Below are 23,835 nucleotides of genomic sequence, written 5' to 3' on the forward strand. Positions count from 1 at the left end.
ACTTTTAACCATTTTCCATTGTGGAGGACAGAGGATTTACAACTTTTGTACAGGCCTTAAACCCCATGTATGTTCTCCCTAGCAGAAAAACTTTGTTCCAAACAATTATTCCATAACTATATATCTGAGGATGGAGTACAACACTGTGCTTTCAGAAACCATTGCTCTGGAAAAAAGTAGCATTTAATGACAACAGAGCTGTGGATGAGGCATTTCAAAGAATAAGTGCAGCAGCAGCAAGATGCAACCCCAGCAGCCTGTCTGCTCCTCCATCAGAGGGCCAAGAGGAAGAAATTGGAGCAGGGGCATGTTCACAGGAACCGCAAGCTTCTGCTGTGTGGAGGCTCTTTGACGAAAGAGCAACAGGAGACACTGCAAGGAGAAATCCCACAGCTGATGCTATGCTGGAGTTGAGGTCCTGTCTTGAGGAGCACCTCATCCAAAGATCTGAAGACCCACTGAGCTGGTGGGAGGCCAAGGCTGCAGTCTACCCACGCCTGGTTAAGGTAATGGTAGGAAGACTTTGCATTGTCGCTACATCGGTCCCCTCAGAAAGAGTCATCTCAAAAACAGGACAAATAATCACGGAGAGGAGAAATCGCATCAGCCCATCTAAGTTGAGGCATCTGGCATTTCTGAATGCCAACCTGGCCTAAAAACGTTTATTCAAAGAGTCATAGTGTTGTGTTGTTGTTGTTGAGTTTGGCCTTTATTTAATTTGTTTGCTGTGGTTTTGCGTTAAGTTGTTCATTTAAAGCTTTTATTAAAATGTTAAACAATAGTAACTGTGTATTTATTGTAATGAAAAAATGCATAAAATACGTAATGTCTGAAAACAATGAATAAGAAATTGCTTAGGCTATACACAAACCATTCATAATTGCTTAATTAGGCTAAAATATAAGCATCCAAGTGATGCTAAACGAAGAGCCATTCGGGAGCCATAAGAGCCGGCTCTTTAAAAGGAGCCAATCCAAAAGAGCCGAAGCTTTGAAAAGAGCCGGAGTTCCCATCACTAACACATCCAGACTAAAATTCTTTTTCCGGTATGATAAGAAGTCCCGTCACACAGCCAATCAGATACTTAACTTGAAATCCGCCCAGTTGTCGTTTTAGCCAATCAGAAACTCCAATGGAACCCACCTACTCCGCTTGAAATCCACCCAGTGTTTGTTTTAGCCAATCAGAACAACGCTTTGAAACCGCCCACTGTAATACACTTCCAGTACTTGAAATCCGCCCACTTGGGTAAGTGTTCTGCATAGACACCCACTACTAAAACCTTACTAAGATGGCTGCCATTAAAGTTTAACGCGGATATTCTAGCTTATGCACGCGCTTCATATCGGTGGTATTTGGACGTAATTAGCGTGTTTTTACATTTGCGTAGCGGGGTCCATTCAAAATGAGGAATCAGTGATGTATAAAGTGTTGTGTCTTTAATGTACTTTTGTATTTCCGATTATTTTATTTTTTTTATTGTAATTATAAAACGAGTGGCGATACGCTGCGAAATAGTAGAGGTAAGATTGTTGTTTTTTCATAATTTTAATATTATTTACAAACAGGAAAAAGTAGGGTGAAATGACACCTTTTATTGGCTAACTAAATAGATTACAAATGCAAGCTTTCGAGGCAGCTAAGGCCCCTTCATCAGGCAAGGTGTAACAACACTCCGATTTCCCATTGGGATTAATAAAGTATCTATCTATCACTCTACTGCCATTATTTACAAACGTGAGTTAGGTAAAATGATAAAAGCCATGAAATGTTTGAACTATTTTGTGTTCAGAGTTTAAATGTTTTGGTAGACCGCAAAATATGAATGTTTCGTCTTGGTCTTCAGTGCCAGACTGTTTTTGGTGTGTTTGTCTTTCTTTTTAGCAAGAAGATTATTAGTAAATTACATTGTATAATTTACCCGGGCGGATCAGAAATGCTGGATACAGATAACCTGTTGGGGAGTGTTATTCTTCCGTTGCTGTTTCTTGAATTAAACAGTGAAATTGTTCCAACCTTGTATCGATTAATGTATTATTCGTAAACTTGAAATTTAGTGACGTTGTGTTTTTGTTTGTTTGTTTGTTTGTTTGTTTTTTTAGACGTAGTTTGGACATGTCCCAAAAGAAGAGAACTTCAAGCCAGAAGTCGCAGGCCCAATCTAATCGGGTATGTAAATATTTGTTTCAAAGTTGTACAACCCCCCCAAAACACACACACACACACACCAAAAAAGAAACCTATAGTAGGCAGAAAATTCGCCAGATGATTAAAATAGGCATGCTTGATGCATACTTTATAGCAAGGAATATAGCCAGATGATAGTGGACAGTGTTGTTTTAAGTTTTGCAGTTAATTTAAAGAAATAAAAAAATGCAGATGACAACGCGTAAAAAACGCCTACAGCTTTGATAGGTGTGGTGCAGTTACAGGATGATATACTATTATAGTAAAGCACACAAAAATAAATTACGATTACACGTTTTAAAGCAATAATAATTTACCATTTACACAGCACCTCTGAAATGTGTGATTGGTGCCATACATTTGTGGTCTCTTATAGATGCATTTCCAAGTGCTCCATACCGGGGTTTAGTGAAGGTTTTAATAGTGATTTTCGCAGTTAGGGTAAGAAAGAAAGGAAAATCTTATTTTCAATTAATAGACTTTTAATTTAGTAATAATCGCTCCACCATTTTCTACAATTCCTAGTTGTGCAATCTTGCATCGGGACAAAACAAACATGAAAGACTCTTGACAAATATCAGAAATTAACAATAGTGCAACTTTTACTTTTGTTTGGAATTAAAAAGATGATCATTGCTGCCTTGCACTAAGAGCATTAGAGTCTATTTGCTTTCTGCTTAATTACTAATTTTAATTCTTTCGCAAGTTTATTTTTTAAAATATGTTATTTAACTAGTAAGCAACTTATACAAAGTGGCACAAATAATGCATTTTATTAGCACTGTTTTCACTATTTCCTTACCTGTGCAGTTTGAAGGGTTTTACTCTTCTCCAGTCAATGATTTATGCCAGCCTTCCTCAAAATAAAATGTTTAGGAAAATGTCTAGTTCATTTTTTATTTAAAAAAAAAAAAAAAAAAGGCTGAAGTGAACACCTTCAGCTCTTTATGACTTTTCCCATATCCCCTCACACTAGCTTACTCTTCACACCAACTCTGAACATCTTATTATGATTTAGTACTAGGAATACTCCAGTTAGTCTTTTTTTAAGATCAGCACTAATCACTGATTTCATGTTACTGAATTGGCTGATTGCATTTTTTTAAATCCCTTTTAAAAAAAAAAAAAAAAAAAAAAAAAAAAAAAAAAAAACACAAACCCTTTACACTAAGCTCTCACATAACCAGTTGCGTAGAAGCCTTATGTGCTATATTAAACTGATAACTTTGATGTTCTTATAATTAAACTATAGGTCACTTGCATTAACTGTTCATTTTTTGTTGACAAAAAGAAATTCTGTGAACTTATTGTGACCATAAAAATGCTAAAATAAATAAAATTACCTTAACCCTCTAAACTTCACTTCAGTTTTGTCCGTTTCGTGCTACTATGACTTAACTGGTCACAGATTCTCCATACTTAACTCAATATCCATATTGAGTACCTCAAAGTGAAGGGGAGACCGTTCTGTTTCAGAATTTTTACAACTGGATATATATTACAACTGGATTTATTTATTTATATATATATATATATTTATATTTTTTTATTATTCATTCAGTTCAATTCGGTTCATTGGATCAAAATAAATAGCAGCTAAGAAGATTTGATTATCCAGTAAGAAATTCTCTTTTTTCCTTCATTGAAGATAACAATGCCATCAGCTATTAACCCTCCACTTTTATTCAGGCAATAAAACAAGCTCTTCCATTCTAAGAAAAATTTACCGGGTGTTAAATCTTCATATTGCAACCTCTTGATGACAGTAAAGGGGTAAGAAAGTAGACTTTCCAGTTACAGTGGAACCTCGGTTCACGAATGTCTCGGTACACGTAAAAATTGATTTACGACCAAAAAGTTTGCCAAACTTTTGCCTCAGTTCACAACCACACACTCGGTATACGAACAAGCCAGTTTCCCTTTCGGTTTGTGCGCGCCGATGATTTCTGCACGTGTTGCATTGTTCTCGGTCAGACGTGCGTGCTTTCGCTGTGAACTCTTTGTGCTCTATTTCATTTCCTTTCCGGTTCGTACACGCCGATTACTGTATTTAAGCACGTGTTCAGCCTCTCCCTGTTCATTGTTCTCAGTCAGACGTGCGTGCTTTACCTGTGAACTTTGTGCTCTACAGTATTTCGTGTGCTTTTGCAGTTAACCTTGGCTTCTAAGCAAGTGAAGAGTGGTGAGAAGAAAGTTTTGCAGAAAATTGAAATCGAAGTAAAGAAAGAAATTATTGAAAAGTATGAGCGTGGCGTCGTTCATGTTACAGATCTTGCCGCCTAGTACAAGAAGTCAAAATCTACGATTTCGACTATTCTAAAGCAGAAAGAATCTATTAAAGCAGCTGATGTTGCAAAAGGAGTTACAGCGTTAACCAGGCAGAGGCCTCAAGTGCTGGAAGAGGTGGAAAAACTGTTGCTAGTGTGGCTGAACGAGAAGCAACTTGCAGGGGATAGCATAAGTGAGGCGATGTTACGCGAGAAAGCCAGGAAGATTCATGGCGATTTGCTGCAAAACTATCCTTCTACGAGTGGCGAAAGTGAGGAATTTAAAGCCAGTAGAGGATGGTTTGAAAAGCTTTGCAAGAGAAGTGGCATTCATAGTGTGGTAAGGCATGGAGAGGCTGCTAGTTCCGACGCTGAAGCTGCGAAAGAATTCGTGAAAAATTTCACAAAATTAGTGGAGGACGAAGACTACATCCCGCAACAAGTCTTCAACTGCGACGAGACCGGATTGCTTTCTACCCAGTTCCTCCTCACTTCATGCCAGAACTCGACTCATGCAAGGTTAGTTTTCTTGGTGGTTTATGGTTAGTTTTTGTATTACAGATTTTTCAAATGTTCCTTTTTTTCCCTGTGCTTAAAACTCATTTAAAAAAAGTGTTTACAGCGATCGGGTCGGCAATGTTAGTTTTCTTTGTTGTTCAAGGTTTTCTCAGTGTTGTTCAGTGTTTTTACATTTAGTTTACTATTATGATATGCTTTCTATGGTGTTATTAACTATATTTGTGCTTAAAAATCTTTAAAAAAAAAAAAAAAAAAAAAAAAAGATTATATATTTACATACAGTTTGTACAGTCTGGAACGGACTAATTGTATTTACATACAATCCTATGGGGGAAATTGCTTCGGTTCATGACCAAATCGGTTTACGATCAGAGTTTTGGAACGAATTATGGTCGTGAACCAAGGTTTCACTGTATTTTACTTGTGGCCACTGCCTTTCAGTTAATAAAACATTTTCATTGTCCAGTTCTTCAAGAAAGTCTTTTAGTTCAAGCAAATGCTTTACCATCAAATAAGTGCTTCCCCAGTGTGTTGTTTGGTCCAAAATGGCTCCTTTTCTTGCACGTCTTTTCAAAAGAGCATTTGCTTTAGGCGCCCTGGCTGCAACAGTTACTGCCTCAAGTTGCCAACTAGAGTAGCTGCATGACGATCTTTCAATCCATCTCTTTATTGCAAGTTGCAGAGTATGAACAGCACAATGCATATGTTGAATAGTAGTAAGCTTAGATGCTTCTTCAGCAACGTTATCCAAAATTTCGCTATTCTCTTCGATTTCACTTTGTCCAATACTTGCAGAACTGTTTTCCTCTAATCTGTTTCTTTCTTTCTTCATCTACTTTATTCATTTTTTCAATTTTGCTTAACATTAGAAGAATTATCTGTCACAATACATAGAGTCTGTTCCTTTTTAATTATTTCAAAATATTCTAGAACACCCTCCACTAACCTTTGAAGATAGTCAGTGGTATTATGTGCCTGGGTGTCCTTTACTGCCAAGGTCTGCGTTATTGTTTTATTATTTTCATCAACAAATCTAACATTAATAGCAAGGTTGTATAATAGCTCCGCTGAACTTCACACTAGTAGTAACACAACTATGCACTGGGCTTTATTCTTACATCAGAGAAGTTCTTAATTATGACTTTTGTTTGTGAAATGGGACATTTGAACTTGTTGTATTTTTTTTCATTACAATTTAAATTTATTAGAAGTCGGAGTCTGTAAATTTTTGTCGACTCCTACCCCGTCTCAAAATTGTCTGACTCCACATCCCTGCCTCTAACGCAACATGAAACATAATTTTCAATTTCAATTTATTATGTTGTACTATGTTAATTACTCGCTGTAATCTGAAATAGTTAGTTCTATTATGTATATGTTATTTTCATGGGAATTGTTACAATCTATTTAAATTGTACATCTGCTTCCCCATATGCTAGTGGCAGATCCACTAAGTGGCTAACGTGTAGCGCCACCTGGGGGTTGGCGAGCAGGGGGCAGAGCCCCCTAGTTTTTACAAAAAATACTCTTTGAATATTTATTCCTATTAGCATAAATGTTGGAATAAGCTACCAAACACCATTTAAGTAATGCATAGTGTGTCAGCAATAACCAAAAAATGGTTATGAAATATCCACAGCTAACATGTCCATTTTTGTGTTCAAGTAGTAAAAAAATACAGGATTTTTTTTTTTTTAGCTTTTGCTGTGTTTAATAAATGCCTACATTATGAACATTCTTTACTGAAAGCACAAGTACTTGATTTCCAAATGAAGGCCAAGAATTGCTGTTTCAGAATTTATACATCTGGTGAAGGGACTATGTTGGGACTAGAAATTACAGCACTATAAATTTGCAAAACCCGTTTTTACCAAAAAACGCAATTTGAATATTTCTTGTCATTAGTGTTGGAGTATACTTCCAAACCCCACAAAGGCATCACAGAATACATGTCCAGATAGATACAAACAACTAGAAAAAAGTCATGAAATGCTAGCAAGTAATTTGTAAAGTTTTGAAGCAGTAAAAAAAGAGAATTCTACTGCATGCCTAAATTATAGTGCAAAACAAATTGCAAAATTCTAAAATGTCTTAGTTTTTTTTCTGAAATATACCACTATCATCATCAATTTATAATTTCCCTTGTAATAGCATAAGTTCATTAATATTTGAAATAATAAAAGTAATGTCCTAAGAAGAGAAAACAATATACTGAAAATTTGATCAAGAGTTTAAAAAAAACCTGTATTACAAACAGTTGTGCAAAACCATTCAATTACAAGAACTATTATAAAGAACACACAAGTATTTACAATTCAAAACAGTTTGAGTGTAATATTTACACATACATACTGTACACATATATTACACATGTGCACACACACACACACTCTACATAAATGTAAATAAATATACAGTGCATCCGGAGAGTATTCACAGCGCATCACTTTTTCCACATTTTGTTATGTTACAGCCTTATTCCAAAATGGATTGAATTCATTTTTTTCCTCAGAATTCTACACACAACACCCCATAATGACAACGTGAAAAAAGTTTACTTGAGGTTTTTGCAAATTTATTAAAAATAAAAAAAACTGAGATCACATGTACATAAGTATTCACAGCCTTTGCTCAATACTTTGTCAATGCACCTTTGGCAGCAAGTACAGCCTCAAGTCTTTTTGAATATGATGCCACAAGTTTGGCACACCTATCCTTGGCCAGTTTCGCCCATTCCTCTTTGCAGCACCTCTCAAGCTCCATCAGGATGGATGGGAAGCGTCGGTGCACAGCCATTTTAAGATCTCTCCAGAGATGTTCAATCGGATTCAAGTCTGGGCTCTGGCTGGGCCACTCAAGGACATTCACAGAGTTGTCCTGAAGCCACTCCTTTGATATCTTGGCTGTGTGCTTAGGGTCGTTGTCCTGCTGAAAGATGAACTGTCGCCCCAGTCTGAGGTCAAGAGTGCTCTGGAGCAGGTTTTCATCCAGGATGTCTCTGTACATTGTTGCAGTCATCTTTCCCTTTATCCTGACTAGTCTCCCAGTTCCTGCCGCTGAAAAACATCCCCACAGCATGATGCTGCCACCACCATGCTTCACTGTAGGGATGGTATTGGCTGGTGATGAGCGGTGCCTGGTTTCCTCCAAACATGATGCCTGGCATTCACACCAAAGAGTTCTATCTTTGTCTCATCATACCAGAGAATTTTCTTTCTCATGGTCTGAGAGTCCTTCAGGTGCCTTTTGGCAAACTCCAGGCGGGCTGCCATGTGCCTTTTACTAAGGAGTGGCTTCCATCTGGCCACTCTACCATTGGTGGATTGCTGCAGAGATGGTTGCCCTTCTGGAAGGTTCTCCTCTCTCCACAGAGGACCTCTGGAGCTCTGACAGAGGGTTCTTGGTCACCTTCCTGACGAAGGCCCTTCTCCCCTGATCGCTCAGTTTAGATGGCCGGCCAGCTCTAGGAAGAGTCCTGGTGGTTTTGAACTTCTGCTTACAGATGGTGGAGGCCACTGTGCTCATTGGGACCTTCAAAGCAGCAGAAATGTTTCTGTAACCTTCCCCAGACTTGTGCCTCGACACAATCCTGTCTCGGAGGTCTACAGACAATTCCTTTGACTTCATGCTTGGTTTGTGCTCTGACATGATCTGTCAACTGTGGGACCTTATATAGACAGGTGTGTGCCTTTCCAAGTCATGTCCAATCAACTGAATTTACCACAGGTGGACTCCAATTAAGCTGCAGAAACATCTCATGGATGATCAGGGGAAACGGGATGCACCTGAGCTCAATTTTGAGCTTCATGGTAAAGGCTGTGAATACTTCTGTACATGTGCTTTCTCAATTTTTTTATTTTTAATAAATTTGCAAAAATCTCAAGTAAACTTTTTTCACATTGTCATTATGGGGTGTTGTGTGTGTAGAATTCTGAGGGGGAAAAAAATGAATTTAATCCATTTTGGAATAAGGCTGTGACATAACAAAATGTGGAAAAAGTGATGCGCTGTGAATTACTTTCCGGATGCACTGTACATGTATGTGTGTGTGTGTATAGCGGTAACAAGCAAAGGCAGACTTTGAATTGGTCATATTCATATGTTCTTAACTTGTGAACCACATACAATACAATACAATTTATTTTTGTATAGCCCAAAATCACACAAGAAGTGCCGCAATGGGCTTTTAACAGGTTCCTGCCTCTTGACAGCCCCCCAGCCTTGACTCTCTAAGAAGACAGGGAAAAACTCCCAAAAAAACCTTGTAGGAAAAAATGGGAGAAACCTTGGGAAAGGCAGTTCAAAGAGAGACCCCTTTCCAGGTAGGTTGGGTGTGCAGTGGGTGTCAAAAAGAAGGGGGACAATACACAGAACAGAACAAATCCTCAATACAGTGTAAAAATAAAAATTTTAGAAGTACGTAGCAGAATTTAACAGTAAATGATATCACATAAGAAGATTTGGATATATTTAGAGTCCTGGAGACCTCATCCATCAAGCTGCCTCCACCATTTGGCCATTCCATGGCTGAAGTAGTGCTGGTTCAGCCAATCTGATGAAAGGACCCCTCCTTCCCATGATTCCTGCGATCCTCTATCAGGGATGACTTTACCTTAGGCAGGCAAAACAACTTGACAGGTGGGCCGAGGCACCAAGTGCCACATTTGAGTACCGAGGAGAGAAACAGAATAGGTGAGGGTTAGTATCCAATTCTAACTATCAAGTTACTTATGTTTTAGTGCTAATGACAGAAATGCAGTCTGTACAGTTAATCAGCAGCTCTAGTCAGGATATGCTAAACTGACGTAGTGATTCTTCAGCCGGGCCATTCCACAGTTTAGGGGCCCTGTAACTAAAAGCTCAACCTCCCATTGTTATTTTATTAATCCTTGGAATCCTAAGCAGACCGGCATCTTGAGATGTTAATGTGCACTCTGGTTTGTAAGTCATAAGTTCCGACAAGTAAGCCGGACCTTGGCTATTTAATGCTTTATATGTTAAAAGGAGGATTTTGAAATCCGCTCTAAACTTAACCGGGAGCCAGTGTAAGGATTTAAGAACTGGAGTTATGTGTTCCTATTTTCTTATTCTTGTAATAATTCTTGCAGCCACATTTTGGATTAACTGGAGGCTGTATAGAGAACAGTTTGAACATCCAGTGAACACTACATTGCTGTAGTCAATCCTACTAGAGATAAATGCATGAATTATTTTCTCAGAATCCTGTTTATTTAGAAAGCGCCTTAATTTCCTAATATTTGTAAGATGGAAGAAACATGATTTGGAAAACTTTGTAATATGCGCTTTAAATGACATGCTAGAGTCAAAGTCTAACTCCTAGATTGCGGGCTGATTCAGCATAATTAATGGGGATTCCAACTGAGTTAAATGATGACAAAATTTTATGATCGATGTCATTCCCTCCAACAATTGACATCTGTTTTATCTTTGTTTAAAGACAAGTAGTTCTCATTCATCCACTCCTTTAATTCACTAACACAACTAATTAAAGACAACATTGGAGAAACTTCATTTGATTTAAATGAAAGGTATAACTGGGTGTCATCTGCATACAAGTGAAAATTAACATTGTTTCCTAATGAGAGATCCCAGTGGAAGCATGTAAAGTGAAAACAATAAAGGTCCCAGTACTGAGCCCTGCGGGACATCATTATGAACTCTGTGTATAATGGAGTACTGTCAGCACATTTCTGTACATATTGGAATCGATTTGATAAATAAGAACTAAACCAAGCGAGCACGGTGCCTGTAAGCCCCACATCATTTTATAGCTTGTGTAGTAAAATAGAATGGTCAGTGGTATCAAATGCTGCACTTAAGTCCAACAACATAATTACAGTAGAGTTTCCTTCATCAGAGGATATCATAATGTCATTTACAACCCGTGTTAGTGCCGTTTCTGTACTATAACCAGTGCGGAAACCAGATTGGAATTTCTCAAATGAACTGTAATGCCTAAGGTGTGACTGAAGCTGACTGGTGACTACTTTTTCTAGTATTTTTGAGAGGAATGGTAAAATTTGAAATAGGCCTATAATTATTTAGTATGTGTGGGTCTAGGTCTGACTTTTTAAGTAATGGTTTAATGACTGACACTTTTAGTGCATCAGGTACTGTGCCATGCAATAATGAACTATTGATAATAGGCGCTGCAAGAACATCCATTGCACTTTTTACTAGTTTTGTTGGCACTGGATCTAGGGAATAAGTAGTGGGCTTCATTTTAGAAATTAAAGACTTCCTGCTCAGTTACATGACTAAAATTATTAAAGTTCTGAATGCAATGTGAGACAGGGTCTGCTAAGCTAGTATTTGGTTTGTACCGTGATGCAGAGATCTGGGATCTTATATTTTTAATTTTCTCATTGAAGAAGTTCATAAAGTCTGTACTGCTAATATGTGCTGGTATTTTGCACTGTTGATCTGAATTTCCATTTGTTAATTTAGCCACTGTTCTAAACAGTACCCGAGGATTTTTATTATTGCTATCTATTATTGTAGAATAATATTTTGAGCGAGCTTTAAAGAGGGCTTTTTTATATTTGTTAACACTCTCTTTCCATGCAATTTGAAAGACATGTAGCTTTGTTGTTCTCCATCTGCTCTCCAGTTTTCCACACTCTAATTTAAGAGCTCGAGTGTTTTCATTAAACCAGGGAGAGTTTCTATGTGCTTTGATCACTTTTGTTTTAAGGGGAGCCACTGTGTCCAGAGGTCTCTCAAGGTTACATTATGATGTGATGTTAGCTGATCTAAATTGTTTTCCACAATTACACTCGACTTACTCAAAGTATCCATAAATTTTGAAGCAGAATTATAATCTAGATGTCGCACGGTCTTTGTTTTAATCTGTGAGTGTGTTGGCAAGGGCAGGACTAAATCAAATGTAATTAAGTAGTGATTGGAAATAACTTCATTTAATGGAATAATATTAAAATTTTGAATATCAACTTTGTAAGTTATAATTAAATCTAATGTGTGGTTATGATTATGAGTTGGACCTTTGACATTCTGACAAAATCCTATTAAATTTAATAAATAAGTAAAAAATTTGCTTAAAGTGTCGGTTTCCACATCATTGTGTACATTAAAATCCCCCATTAGTACTACGTGATCATAATTTATAGCCATATCAGATAGAAGGTTGCTGAATTCAGTCATGAACAATAAATATGGCCCTGGTGGTCTGTAGACTAGCACTATAATTGTGTTGGAATCTGTTATAATACTGTATTTAAAATGAATGCCTCAAAGGATGCAAAGTTGCCTAAATTTTTAGAAGTGATTTGCATTTTGCTACAGTGAATTATTCCAAGTCCTCCTCCTCAACCAGAATCTCTAGACTTATGAAGGAACGAGTAGCCATCTGGTGACGCCTCAGCTAGGGGGACAGTGTCACATTTACTAAGACAGGTTTCAGTGAGAAGACACAGATCAGATTTTGTACTTAATATAATATCATTTATCAAAACGGCTTTAGTGCCAAGAGAGTGAATGTTCAATAAGCAACATTTAAAACTGCATGGTTCTTTCTGAACTGGTGATATATTTTTTGTTTTAATTTGAAGTAAATTTCTATTACAGATGCCCCTGTTGGAGGGTCTGGTTTTATCCCTTGGTCTAATTATACACCTTATTTTTTGGTTATCAATTAATTTAAGGTTTGTATCAAGACTAAATTTACTGGATGCCCCACAACAGGGATTATGGGTAACAGCTTCAGGATAGTAACAGGTGGGATAAACAGCAGCCTGTGATTTAAGATCACATGACTGCAGCCTGGATGGTACTCTAATCGGTCAAACAGGCAGTTTTGCTGCCATATTTTGGGATAATACATAAGATCCCACATGGCATGGGTAAGAATGATTGGTAGCGTTTGAAAGCTTTAACACTCCTCTTTTTTGTTTAGTAGATAAAGACCATCCCATTGAATTGACCCTGTCCAAAATTATACCTCATAGGTGCAATATATCATTTTGATGGCAAACTATTCAACTTTATGTAAAGCACACTGTTAAGATAATTTCTCACAGTTTTTTAAAATAAGTGCCATGTCGGAGTGCTTTGGCTGCTGTTTGAGATGGGGCAGACTGTAAAGAGATAAAAAAAAGAAATTTATTTTTATATAGATAGAAAAACATTCATAATACAGAAGGTATAAAAGAAAATGTTTCTCATTATTACAAGTTGTCTTGTTTAATTTCTTCTGTAATGAACTTACTGGAAACAAAGCTGATCTTAGTCGTTTTCACCATTTGTGTAACAAATAACACAGTTGAACATTGATTCATTAAATCAAATTGCTCATTAAACATTTCTTAAATGTAATATACATGCACTTCTAGTAATGAGTCATTTTTAATCATTAATTGAACTTTTTTGACGTTAGAATATGCATTTACTATATTTTGGTGTGTGTGTTATTTAACAGTGTACCAGTTAAGACATTCCTAATTCTTTAAGTGTAATTATAAACATGGATTGCCATTTTAATTTTATAGTACTTGTTTCTTAACAAAATGTATACTGTATGACACACACAAGCAAATAATAAACACAGTTCAGATCCTTAAATCCCACAAATCTTGGTAAACATCTTGTGAATAAGCTACAAGGCTAACCTAGTAAAATAGACTAAATTTGTTTTTAGGCTAACAAGCCTATTTTTTTTACTAAGCCGCAATTTGATCAAATCCTTCATCTCATTCTTCTTATTGAAAAGGTGAGCAGCTTTTCTAAACACAAGCTCACTCAGTACCCAAATTCAAGCAGTGTCCATTTTAATTCAAAAGACAAAATGAAAAGGTCTGAATTCATTAAAGTAGTTTTTCTTGCAGTTTGCCTAATTGTACAGGATGACTGCTCTGATTTCCTTTTCTCAGGACTCCAGTTTCTTTAATGTAAAGGCTAATATTCTAGTCTTCCCTCTTTGGTAAAGCCTGCCTTGCTACAGGAAGTTCATAGCAACTGTTGTAATACCTCACGTAAAGGAGGACTACAGCTTAATTGCTATAAAACTTAGAAAACCAAATGCTGAAAAAAAAAATTTTTTTTTGTAATCTGCCTATTTACTCTGAGTTTATTAGAACATGAAAGAATTAGCCATTGGATTAATGGTGAAAAGTGTTAATGCTTTTAAAATTTGTTGTTAAATGAGTTTCTCTCTTATATAACAACGGTAGTGTATTGTTACAGCATTGTTTTGGTAAAAATCCAAAAAAAACTTTTAAGATTATATTTTAATAGCTGTCAAGTCTGTCTCCTGTGTATTGTTTTTCACCAAGAGTGGCCTAGAAGCACTTTTCCCTGAATCCCAAGAGGCACTTTAATACTATATATATTTTATAGCTGTCCCAGGTAGCAAGAAATGAAGCTGTTGACAGTGATGAGGAGGATGTTTCTCTGACAGAGCCAAGCACATCTCAGGTTCAGCAGAGTCTTTCAAGACTCACTGTGGCGCAAGTAGACCGTAAGGTAAGTTAGTTGTTTACCTGGTGTGCATCAATGTCTCCTTTTTATCTTTTTTGTTTGGTCTTTATTTATCTATTTGTTTATTTGCTTATTAAGATGGCTGAAGTACTGCAGTTCATTCTCATTAAAGACCAGAAGAAAATGCCAATCAAAAGAGCTGGTGAGTTAACTACTGAGAAATTCTTAATATTTATTTTCCATAGCATAGTGTAACCTGAAGAAAACCAAGGATTTCAGTGTGGTGTTGTAATTCCTGGCATAGTAACCCCCAAAGATTATAATTAACCGTGGGGTCTTAAAACTGTAAATGAGTGTATTTATGTGAAGTGTATGGTACATTTGTATTGGAGCCCGACAGATCAATCATGTAATAGATCTGATCATCAGATAAAGGAGCTAACTTCGGCAGAAATTGTGCTGATGGGAGCAGATTAAACACCAGCATTTTGAGTAACTGAGTTTGACAAAAGACTCCAGATTCGATGCACACACAAGTGGTGTGATTCCCCATAAGTGGATTTAGGTGCAGTTGAGGAACCTACTGATTTCAAACAATGGATAAGCCTTATTTGTTTTTAGGTAATATATATATTGTGTACAGATTACACAATGCCGGTATCAAAAGAAGGTTTTCCAAGTTCAACTAGAGTCAGTTTTACCATAGCCAGCAAACGTTTACTGTTTTGACTTTTCTTTGCACAATAGTCAACCTAGTCTTCCATTTCAATAGCAGTTATGCCACAGGTAATGAATGCAAAAGCTTAGATTATATGTGACTTTCTATTGCTTGTGTTCTTCAAATTAAAGAATCAATTACATTGGAACATAGTCCAGTGGCTGCAGTCTGTATTTGCACATCCCAAATGGGTTTTGTAAAAGAACTGAATAGGCTACATAAATATGTGCATCTGCCCTCATTGTTACAAGTACAACACCTTCTCTTGAAGTGCTGTTCTGTTTGCATGACGAATTTGCAAAATGTTATGGTAGATGTTCCATTATCATTAACAGCTTTTGAAAGACAGTCATAACCCCTGTATCCATGAATTTAATTTACATGGCTTCTCTTGTGAAAGCTGAACATCCAGGATATCAGATTCCTTCGTGACAATGGTATGTTGCTACATTAATAACTGTTTTGCAGACAATCTCGCTGCATGCCAGTCACAATGGTAGCAACCTTGCTACCTATACAGTATGCAGAGCTGCTCAGATGACTGGGTTTTGTTCCAAAAACCTTTCTAGCACTTCCAATGCCCAATGAATGTTTCTTTGTGTGACCGCATCAATCACAAATATGTGTGTTGGCAAGTCAAATAAACATTGGTTTTCTTTAAGCACGTGGCTAGCTGTACTGTTAAGGTGGAAAAAGTTTGCAATGCGCCTCACCCGGTTAAGCAGGTGGGTTTTGTTGGAGTTTTCAGAGCTGCCTGCGATACCAAAGTGAGCTTCTGCGCGAAGCAGCCGACATGAATATCTCCATACGTTGCACCGTTCAAATCATATTAGTGGAATTGTCAGTCATGATGACCGGATCTTTTCCTTTTATGTTTCATTCATTCAATGCCACTGTCAATAAGCATCAGCTCTAGATCCTCATTTTAAAACGTTTCCTTTTTGTCTGATTTGAACTAACATAAAACCATGATTTTCTGTGCATGGAAAGTGACATGCTCAAAAAGAAAAGGGGGGCCAGGACATTTCATATGCCTGTATGTATATGTGAAATTCATAAAATTGTTACTGAGAATGTTAAAGGCATTAATTAATTTAGTCCCCCAGCACCCTGACCCCTTTTAGTGTTCCATATCAAAGAAGTTACTTTGGAATCTAGCTGTTAACCCTTTCTGAGGTTAGGCCCAATAATCTTCTTGGATATGTTGGTATTTTTGAGTAGAGAGTAATGATATTTCACCCCATCAAGGTTTTTGTTTTCCCCTCTGATTCAGTATAAATTCAGTTTTACAGTTTGATTCAGTATAAATTCAGTTTTACAGTTAAGTCAGTTATGAATTGCACTTTGTAACATTATTATGAAAATTGTGTGTGTACAAACCAAAAACGGATTTTATTTCAATAGTTTTTGTAAAAACAATGTATGCACAGAATGAATGAAACTGGAGGGAAAAGTGAAGCAAAGAATTTTTGAACCAATGACTAATTGTATATCTGTACTGTACTCTACAAGAGTATCCCCACTTTTCCTGGCATACATTAGGGTCCCCTCACTTTTATTTGTTTTTTTTTTTTTGTCCTTTTATTTAACTATAGTGATTAATTACGCTACCACAAGGTACTTTATGTCCTCCTGAGTTAGTAAAAATTCAGCTATTCATTCATGTCAGGCACTATATAAACCATTAGGCTCTATTGACATTACTGTAAGATATGAAAGTGGTATACAGTGAGATAAAGACAGTTATTAAAATCTTTACGGTAATGTGTACAAGCAGAATTAAGAGGAGGTGGGAGAGGAAATCAAAACCATATTTTGAACTGAAAAATATTCCTTAAGTCTTTGCTACCCCTCTTTACCAATATGTTATGTATATACCCACTTCCTATAGTACAGTCCTTTACTGTTAGATTTAACCTTGCTTTATGTATAAAATATATCATAAGTATGTCTAACATCATTTTGCTTTACAGCAGGTACCCTTTCCTTTTGCCAAAGAGCACAATAAAGAATGCTTACATAAAAGGAAGAACCTTCTTAGCATTAGATCCGAGCGTCACTTGGGCTCTTAAACAGTGCTTAAAGTATTAGTCACAATCATCTCTCGGCCTGTATAGACGCATCGCACAGGTGTTAGACCCAAGGATTACTTGGGCTGTAAAAGTGGCAACAGCATTGCTCAGGAAATGATATAGGTGTGTCATGCATAAGCGTCAGGCCCGAATGAATCTGTCTTCAGGCAATGAAATTGGAGCGGACAGTGAAGTCGAAAGTGATTCTGATGAATCCAAAAGTGACACTTGTGTCAATCACACATGTGCAGTGTGCTGTTCAAAAGCAGATCAGCCTGGAAAACAATCCGCAAGGAATCACACTAAAATTGTTATGACTGTGACAATGGATTGTGTATTTCACCATGCTTCAAGATATACCACACAAACATATTTTGACAGTATATACAGTAATTTCATTATTATTTCTATCATTATACTTTCCACACTTTGTACTTTTAGTGTTTTGCAAGTTTTACAGTAGAAAGATCATATTTAATGTCATTTTTGAAGCTGAAAAATGTAACGCTTTTTACATGGTTTATTTTTTTTTTTTTTTTTGCAGAAAAATGTAACACTAAGGAGGCTACCTGGCTTAGTCTCGATGCACACAGAAATAAAATGAATAATACATAAAAATGGCAAAAAAATAAGCAAAGAAATGTGTAAAGATAACCCTGCACATAAACAGCCACCATATAGTAAACATGCTCCCAGGTAAATTGGAGTGACTGTTGAGAATCCCCCCGTTTGTGACATGGTACATATACAACTGTCACTTGTATAGCTTTTTAGAAGTGTGATCTTTAAAATTGTTCAAGTCATGCTGACATGCTTATTTGAAACTAATTTGAGAGTAGATTTTTTACTGTGCCTATTATATTTCTTTGACATTGTGGTTGTTCCTTTATTTTAGATATTGTAAAGCATGTCCTTAAAGAATATAAGACAATTTACAGTGAGATTTTAAAACGGGTGGATCGTACTCTTGGGCAGGTAAGAAGTTCTTTTAGTCCTTTCTTCTTTAGTTAAGTCAGTGTTTCTCAACCTTTAAGTATTTGTGACCCGAGTTTTAATCGCGCCCCCCCTAACGTTTTTTTGAAAGGAGCCCGCTAATACCAATTTGTTCTTTTTTAATTAATGATATACAGTGCATCCGGAAAGTATTCACAGCACATCACTTTTTCCACATTTTGTTATGTTACAGCCTTATTCCAAAAAGGATTAAATTCATTTTTTTCCACAGAATTCTACACGCAACACCCCATAATGACAACGTGAAAAAAGTTTACTTGAGATTTTTGCAAATTTATTAAAAATAAAAAAATTGAGAACTCACATATACATAAGTATTCACAGCCTTTGCCATGAAGCTCAAAATTGAGCTCAGGTGCATCCTGTTTCCCCTGATCATCCTTGAGATGTTTCTGTGGCTTAATTGGAGTCCACCTGTGGTACATTCAGTTGATTGGACATGATTTAGAAAGGCTCACACCTGTCTATATAAGGTCCCACAGTTGACAGTTTATGTCAGAGCACAAACCAAGCATGAAGTCAAAGGAATTGTCTGTAGACCTCAGAGACAGGATTGTCTCGAGGCACATATCTGTTGAAGGTTACAGAAAAATTTCTGCTGCTTTGAAGGTCCCATTGAGCACAGTGTCCTTCATCATCCGTAAGTGGAAGAAGTTCGAAACCACCAGGACTCTTCCTAGAGCTGGCCGGCCATCTAAACTGAGTGATCTAATAATCCAATTGTGCTTTACTCACTCAGAATATGGAACCAAATTAGAAAGCATTTTAAGATGGAAAATCTTTTATCAGTGGCACCTCTGCAAGAGAACCACCTCTTTCAACCTTCGCAAGTATATCCAGTTTTTAATTCCTGGAAAAGTTTTGGGATTAAAATGCTCAGAGATCTTTATATAGACAACATATTTACATCTTTTGAACAATTATGTTCAAAATTCAACCTCCCAGCTACACATTTCTTTTACTATCTTCAAATTAGAAATTTTGTTAAACAGAAATTGCCCGATTTCCCCCACCTTGCACCCTCCACAATGCTGGAAAAAATACTGCTCAATTTCGAGGAAACAAACACTATTTCCGCAATATATAAAATCTTATTAGAGTCCCTACCTTTCAAAGATCCAAGAGGACATTGGGAAGAAGATCTCTTAATCAATATATCAGAAAAGGAGTGGAAGGTAGCAAAGCAGAGAATTCACTCGAGTTCTATATGCGTAAAGCATAGAATTATTCAACTAAAAATTATATATCGAGCCCATCTGTCTCGCTTAAAACTGTCCAAAATGTTTCCAGGGCAGGATCCAACCTGCGAGCGCTGCAACCAAGCTCCTGCCTCACTGGGTCACATGTTTTGGGCCTGCACCAAACTAACATCATTTTGGACAAAAATTTTTAAGTGCCTCTCAGACAGCCTTGGTATCACAATCCCTCCTAACCCATTAACAGCTGTGTTCGGTGTTCTTCCAGATGGACTTGAATTGGAAAAGGACAAGCAAACTGTGATTGCATTCACTATACTTTTGGCACGCAGACTTATTTTGTTAAATTGGAAGAATCCTAATTCTCCTCTTATAAGTCAGTGGGAAACCGATGTTTTATATTATTTGAAATTGGAAAAAATCAAATTTTCAGTTAGAGGATCTGTACAAAATTTTTTCAAAACATGGCAGGATTTAATCAATATTATTTTAGAATAAGAGAAATAACTATTACCGCATTTAACTCCCTTCTCCATCTCTTATTTACATAGATATTTACTTCTCCCTTTCTTTTGTTTAATGTTGCCTTATCAAAAAGCCTTAAGCAACTCTCCTTTAGCTAAGCTCTCCTTCTCAGGGGTGGGGTTTGATTAGTCTTCAAATTTGTTGGGTTATTAATTGATCTGTTTGTATGGAATGATTACAATAAAAATTAATAAAATAAAAATATTAAACTGAGTGATCGAGGGAGAAGGGCCTTAGTCCGGGAGGTGACCAAGAACCTGATGGTCACTCTGTCAGAGCTCCAGAGGTCCTCTGTGGAGAGAGGAGAACCTTCCAGAAGGACAACCATCTCTGCAGCAATCCACCAATCAGGCCTGTATGGTAGAGTGGCCAGACAGAAGCCACTCCTTAGTAAAAGGCACATGGCAGCCCGCCTGGAGTTTGCCAAAAGGCACCTGAAGGACTCTCAGACCATGAGAAAGAAAATTCTCTGGTCTGATGAGACAAAGATTGAACTCTTTGGTGTGAATGCCAGGCATCACGTTTGGAGGAAACCTGGCACCATCCCTACAGTGAAGCATGGTGGTGGCAGCATCATGCTGTGGGGATGTTTTTCAGCGGCAGGAACTGGGAGACTAGTCAGGATAAAGGGAAAGATGACTGCAGCAATATACAGTGACATCCTGGATGAAAATCTGCTCCAGAGCGCTCTTGACCTCAGACTGGGGCGATGGTTCATCTTTCAGCAGGGCAACGACCCTAAGCACACAGCCAAGATATCAAAGGAGTGGCTTCAGGACAACTCTGTGAATGTCTTTGAGTGTCCCAGACTTGAATCCGATTGAACAACTCTGGAGAGATCTTAAAATGGCTGTGCACCGACGCTTCCCATCCAACCTGATGGAGCTTGAGAGGTGCTGCAAAGAGGAATGGGAGAAACTGGCCAAGGATAGGTGTGCCACGCTTGTGGCATCATATTCAACAAGACTTGAGGCTGTAATTGCTGCCAAAGGTGCATTGACAAAAGTATTCACAGCCTTTGCTCAATACTATGTACATGTGATTTCTCAATTTTTTTTATTTTTAATAAATTTGCAAAAACCTCAAGTCAACTTTTTTCACGTTGTCATTATGGGGTGTTGTGTGCAGAATTCGGAGGAAAAAAATGAATTTAATCCATTTTGGAATAAGGCTGTAACATAACAAAATGTGGAAAAAGTGATGCGCTGTGAATACTTTCTGGATGCACTGTATCATGCTAAGCAACTAGCAGCTTTGTTTCATCAGGTTTCAGAATCTGTTTTCTGTACAGATTTAACTTGACTGTTGTATTGTGTAAACGTTTTCACACAAAATACTATATTGGTAGAAAAGCCTAAATTATTAGCTTTGATTTATGCATACACTCCACAGTTCTTACCTTTGTGACAGTTTCTCATCACAGACTGCAAGGGCCTAGGCAGGCTACCTCAGCGTCAAAACCTTAGGAAGGGCCAGCAGTCAACTCATTTGTGAGCCACACTCCTGTCAGGAGAATCACATTGGTTCCTCTGAAAGGTCTACATTTTCAAACTACCTCAGCAAAGACCAAGAGCCACTTCAAGAGCTTCACTTCTGCTTTGATGCACAGGTGTTGTTTTCTTTGTACATAATTGTTACCTTTGAATGGGTTGTACAAAACAAACCTTTTAGTAATATGGTCAAAGCTGGCTACCTAAGCTTCAATACCTTACCAGGAGCCAGAGAGATGCTTATGTCCTTCGGCTCCCTCATCGTTAAACCTTTGGTTTCCCCATCCCTACATTTGAAAGAGCTAAACAAATATTCACTTAAACAAGCACAGCTTGCTATTGCATTCATCACTGGGGCAGAAGATTTTGATAAGCAAGGCAGGTTTCATTGAGACATTTAAACTTTAATTATAAGTTGGGTTTATTTAAAGAGAAATTGGGCATTAAGTCCTAGTAGTCAGATAGAGAAGAAAACATACAACTTGAATGATTCGAGTTAATGTCCATATAGCAAGCTTCACTTCACTATAACTGAGAGAGATATGCATGTGTTTTAGAATCCATTCTTCTTAACACTAAAATCCCTGAAGCCTACGAAAAAACTTGTAATCCCTGGCCACCTTAAATTCATTCACACCTCCTCATCAGCATCTTTTGTTTTGCAAATGTGTTGATCAGCACAAGCAGCGTGCTATCCCATGTTGCTGTCAATGAGTTAAAAACCCAAGTTCAAATGTCAATCGACAGAAAGTAGATATGTATTCTTGGATGGTGCAGAAGTAAGAACTGCCGCCTTAATAATCCAAAGGTTACGGGTTAGAGTCGGGGCACTCCGCGTTTTTATTAGTGAGTCACTATTATTATTATTAATATAATAAAAACATACATTTGATTTGAGTCTAGAACACCCAGTTTAAATTTTGGCTGCTTGTAAAAGCTGGTGCTTTATTATTCAGTTTTATTCTGTCAGTGACGTTCACGTGGTACAATGAACTTGTCTCTTCCTCTGAGTTGATGGCATTTATCTCCATTCTTTTCACCAAGAGCAGCATTGACCACCGTAACAACAGACAGCTTTTTCACAGTGCTTTCGCTGGCTAATAGTCTGATGCACCACAATACATCTCTGCTTGGCACCATAAGTAAAATGGGACCTCCACCTACAGCTAAAGACACTTTAGTCTGCGAGCAATTTACCACGCTAGTGTTTAGATCTGTGTCACTCAGGCAACTGTACAGCTGCATCTTATGTAAGCGTTAGAACCGAAAATCACTCGGGCTGCGAAAATGCTGTCAGTGCTGCTATTCTTTGTAGAAATTATGTCTGAGTGCAGGTTTTCACTAATTATGAAATATCTGCACTTTTCCAACAATGAAGACTATGAGAATAACCATCCAGCACCCAGACTGAAGAAAATTTGTGAGATATAAAAGGCCATTGTAGCAAAATTTTGGTGTATTTACATTCCGGACAGTGGTGTCCGCATCGATGAAAGTCTTTCCTTATAAGCCATGAGACTGTCATGGATACAGTACATCATGTCAAAAAGAGCAAGATTTGGGCATAAAGTTTTTACAAGCTTTGTAAGTCTAAAACGGGAAACATTTGGAATTCAGGGAAAGGGACAATGTTTGATCCGAAATACAATCCGTACAGCGTTGCTACATCGTTGGTGCCAACTTTGATAGATGCTCTGCTGGATCAGGGTTCCTGTGTAATCAAGGTTATTATAGTTTTGCGTTTTTATATTAGTTTTTATTTCTATATTTTTTTCTGACCTTACTTGGAAATTCAGTTTAGTTTTAGTTTTCCTTCATCATGTATTTTTAGTTTAGTTTTTATTTCACAAAGACATTTCCATTTTATTTTTATATATGTTTCAGTTTTAGTAATTATGGCATGGAGCGCCTACGGAGTTAGTATTATGTCACAATCAGACAGAACTGTATACTTAACAGATTTGAATAATAGTAAGCTTCCACTAACATTAAAGTACATTGCCTGGTTTACTATCTGGTTTTGTTTTTGTCTGATAAAAACAAGCATAATCAAAACTAGACACTGAATATGAACAATTTTACACAATTTTGTAATTTTTAAAATATTTTTTCATGAAAATCACAGGGGCTTAGGAAGAACAGGGCTCTTAGACTTAAATGAGTGTGCAGACCCCACCTAGCTGTATTGAGGGAAACAAAGAACAACAAGCATGTAGTGTCAAGGTTAGGGGCAGTGAATCTTGAATAGACCACCATAAAGGACAGTAAACCCATAATGAGCAGAGTAAGAGCAGGTAATAGGAGTATGGACAGGCATAAAACAACAGACACAGTGTCTCGAGATTAAGAACAACATATACAATATCTAAACCTGTTTATCCAGAGTAGGATTGC

At 37.2% G+C, this 23,835-nt stretch overlaps 1 protein-coding gene across 2 annotated transcripts in view; it reads left to right on the plus strand.

Annotated features, from left to right (window-relative positions):
• Positions 1-1,326: 1,326 nt before the first annotated feature.
• Positions 1,327-23,835, plus strand: part of ndnl2 (necdin-like 2) — a 93,492-nt gene continuing 70,983 nt past the window's right edge. Inside the window, exons 1-5 of one of the 2 annotated variants that reach the window (XM_028813710.2) lie at positions 1,327-1,523; positions 2,103-2,169; positions 14,346-14,471; positions 14,565-14,628; positions 18,112-18,191. In XM_028813710.2, coding sequence (XP_028669543.1) covers positions 2,116-2,169; positions 14,346-14,471; positions 14,565-14,628; positions 18,112-18,191 — 324 coding nt within the window. In that variant the 5' untranslated portion in view covers positions 1,327-1,523; positions 2,103-2,115. Of the gene's footprint in view, positions 1,524-1,723; positions 1,747-2,102; positions 2,170-14,345; positions 14,472-14,564; positions 14,629-18,111; positions 18,192-23,835 lie in introns of those variants that run through there. The other variant, XM_051934182.1, reaches the window with a different exon arrangement.

This window comes from Erpetoichthys calabaricus, chromosome 11 (genome assembly GCF_900747795.2).
Source record: "Erpetoichthys calabaricus chromosome 11, fErpCal1.3, whole genome shotgun sequence".
Classification (NCBI taxonomy): Eukaryota; Metazoa; Chordata; class Cladistia; order Polypteriformes; family Polypteridae; genus Erpetoichthys; species Erpetoichthys calabaricus.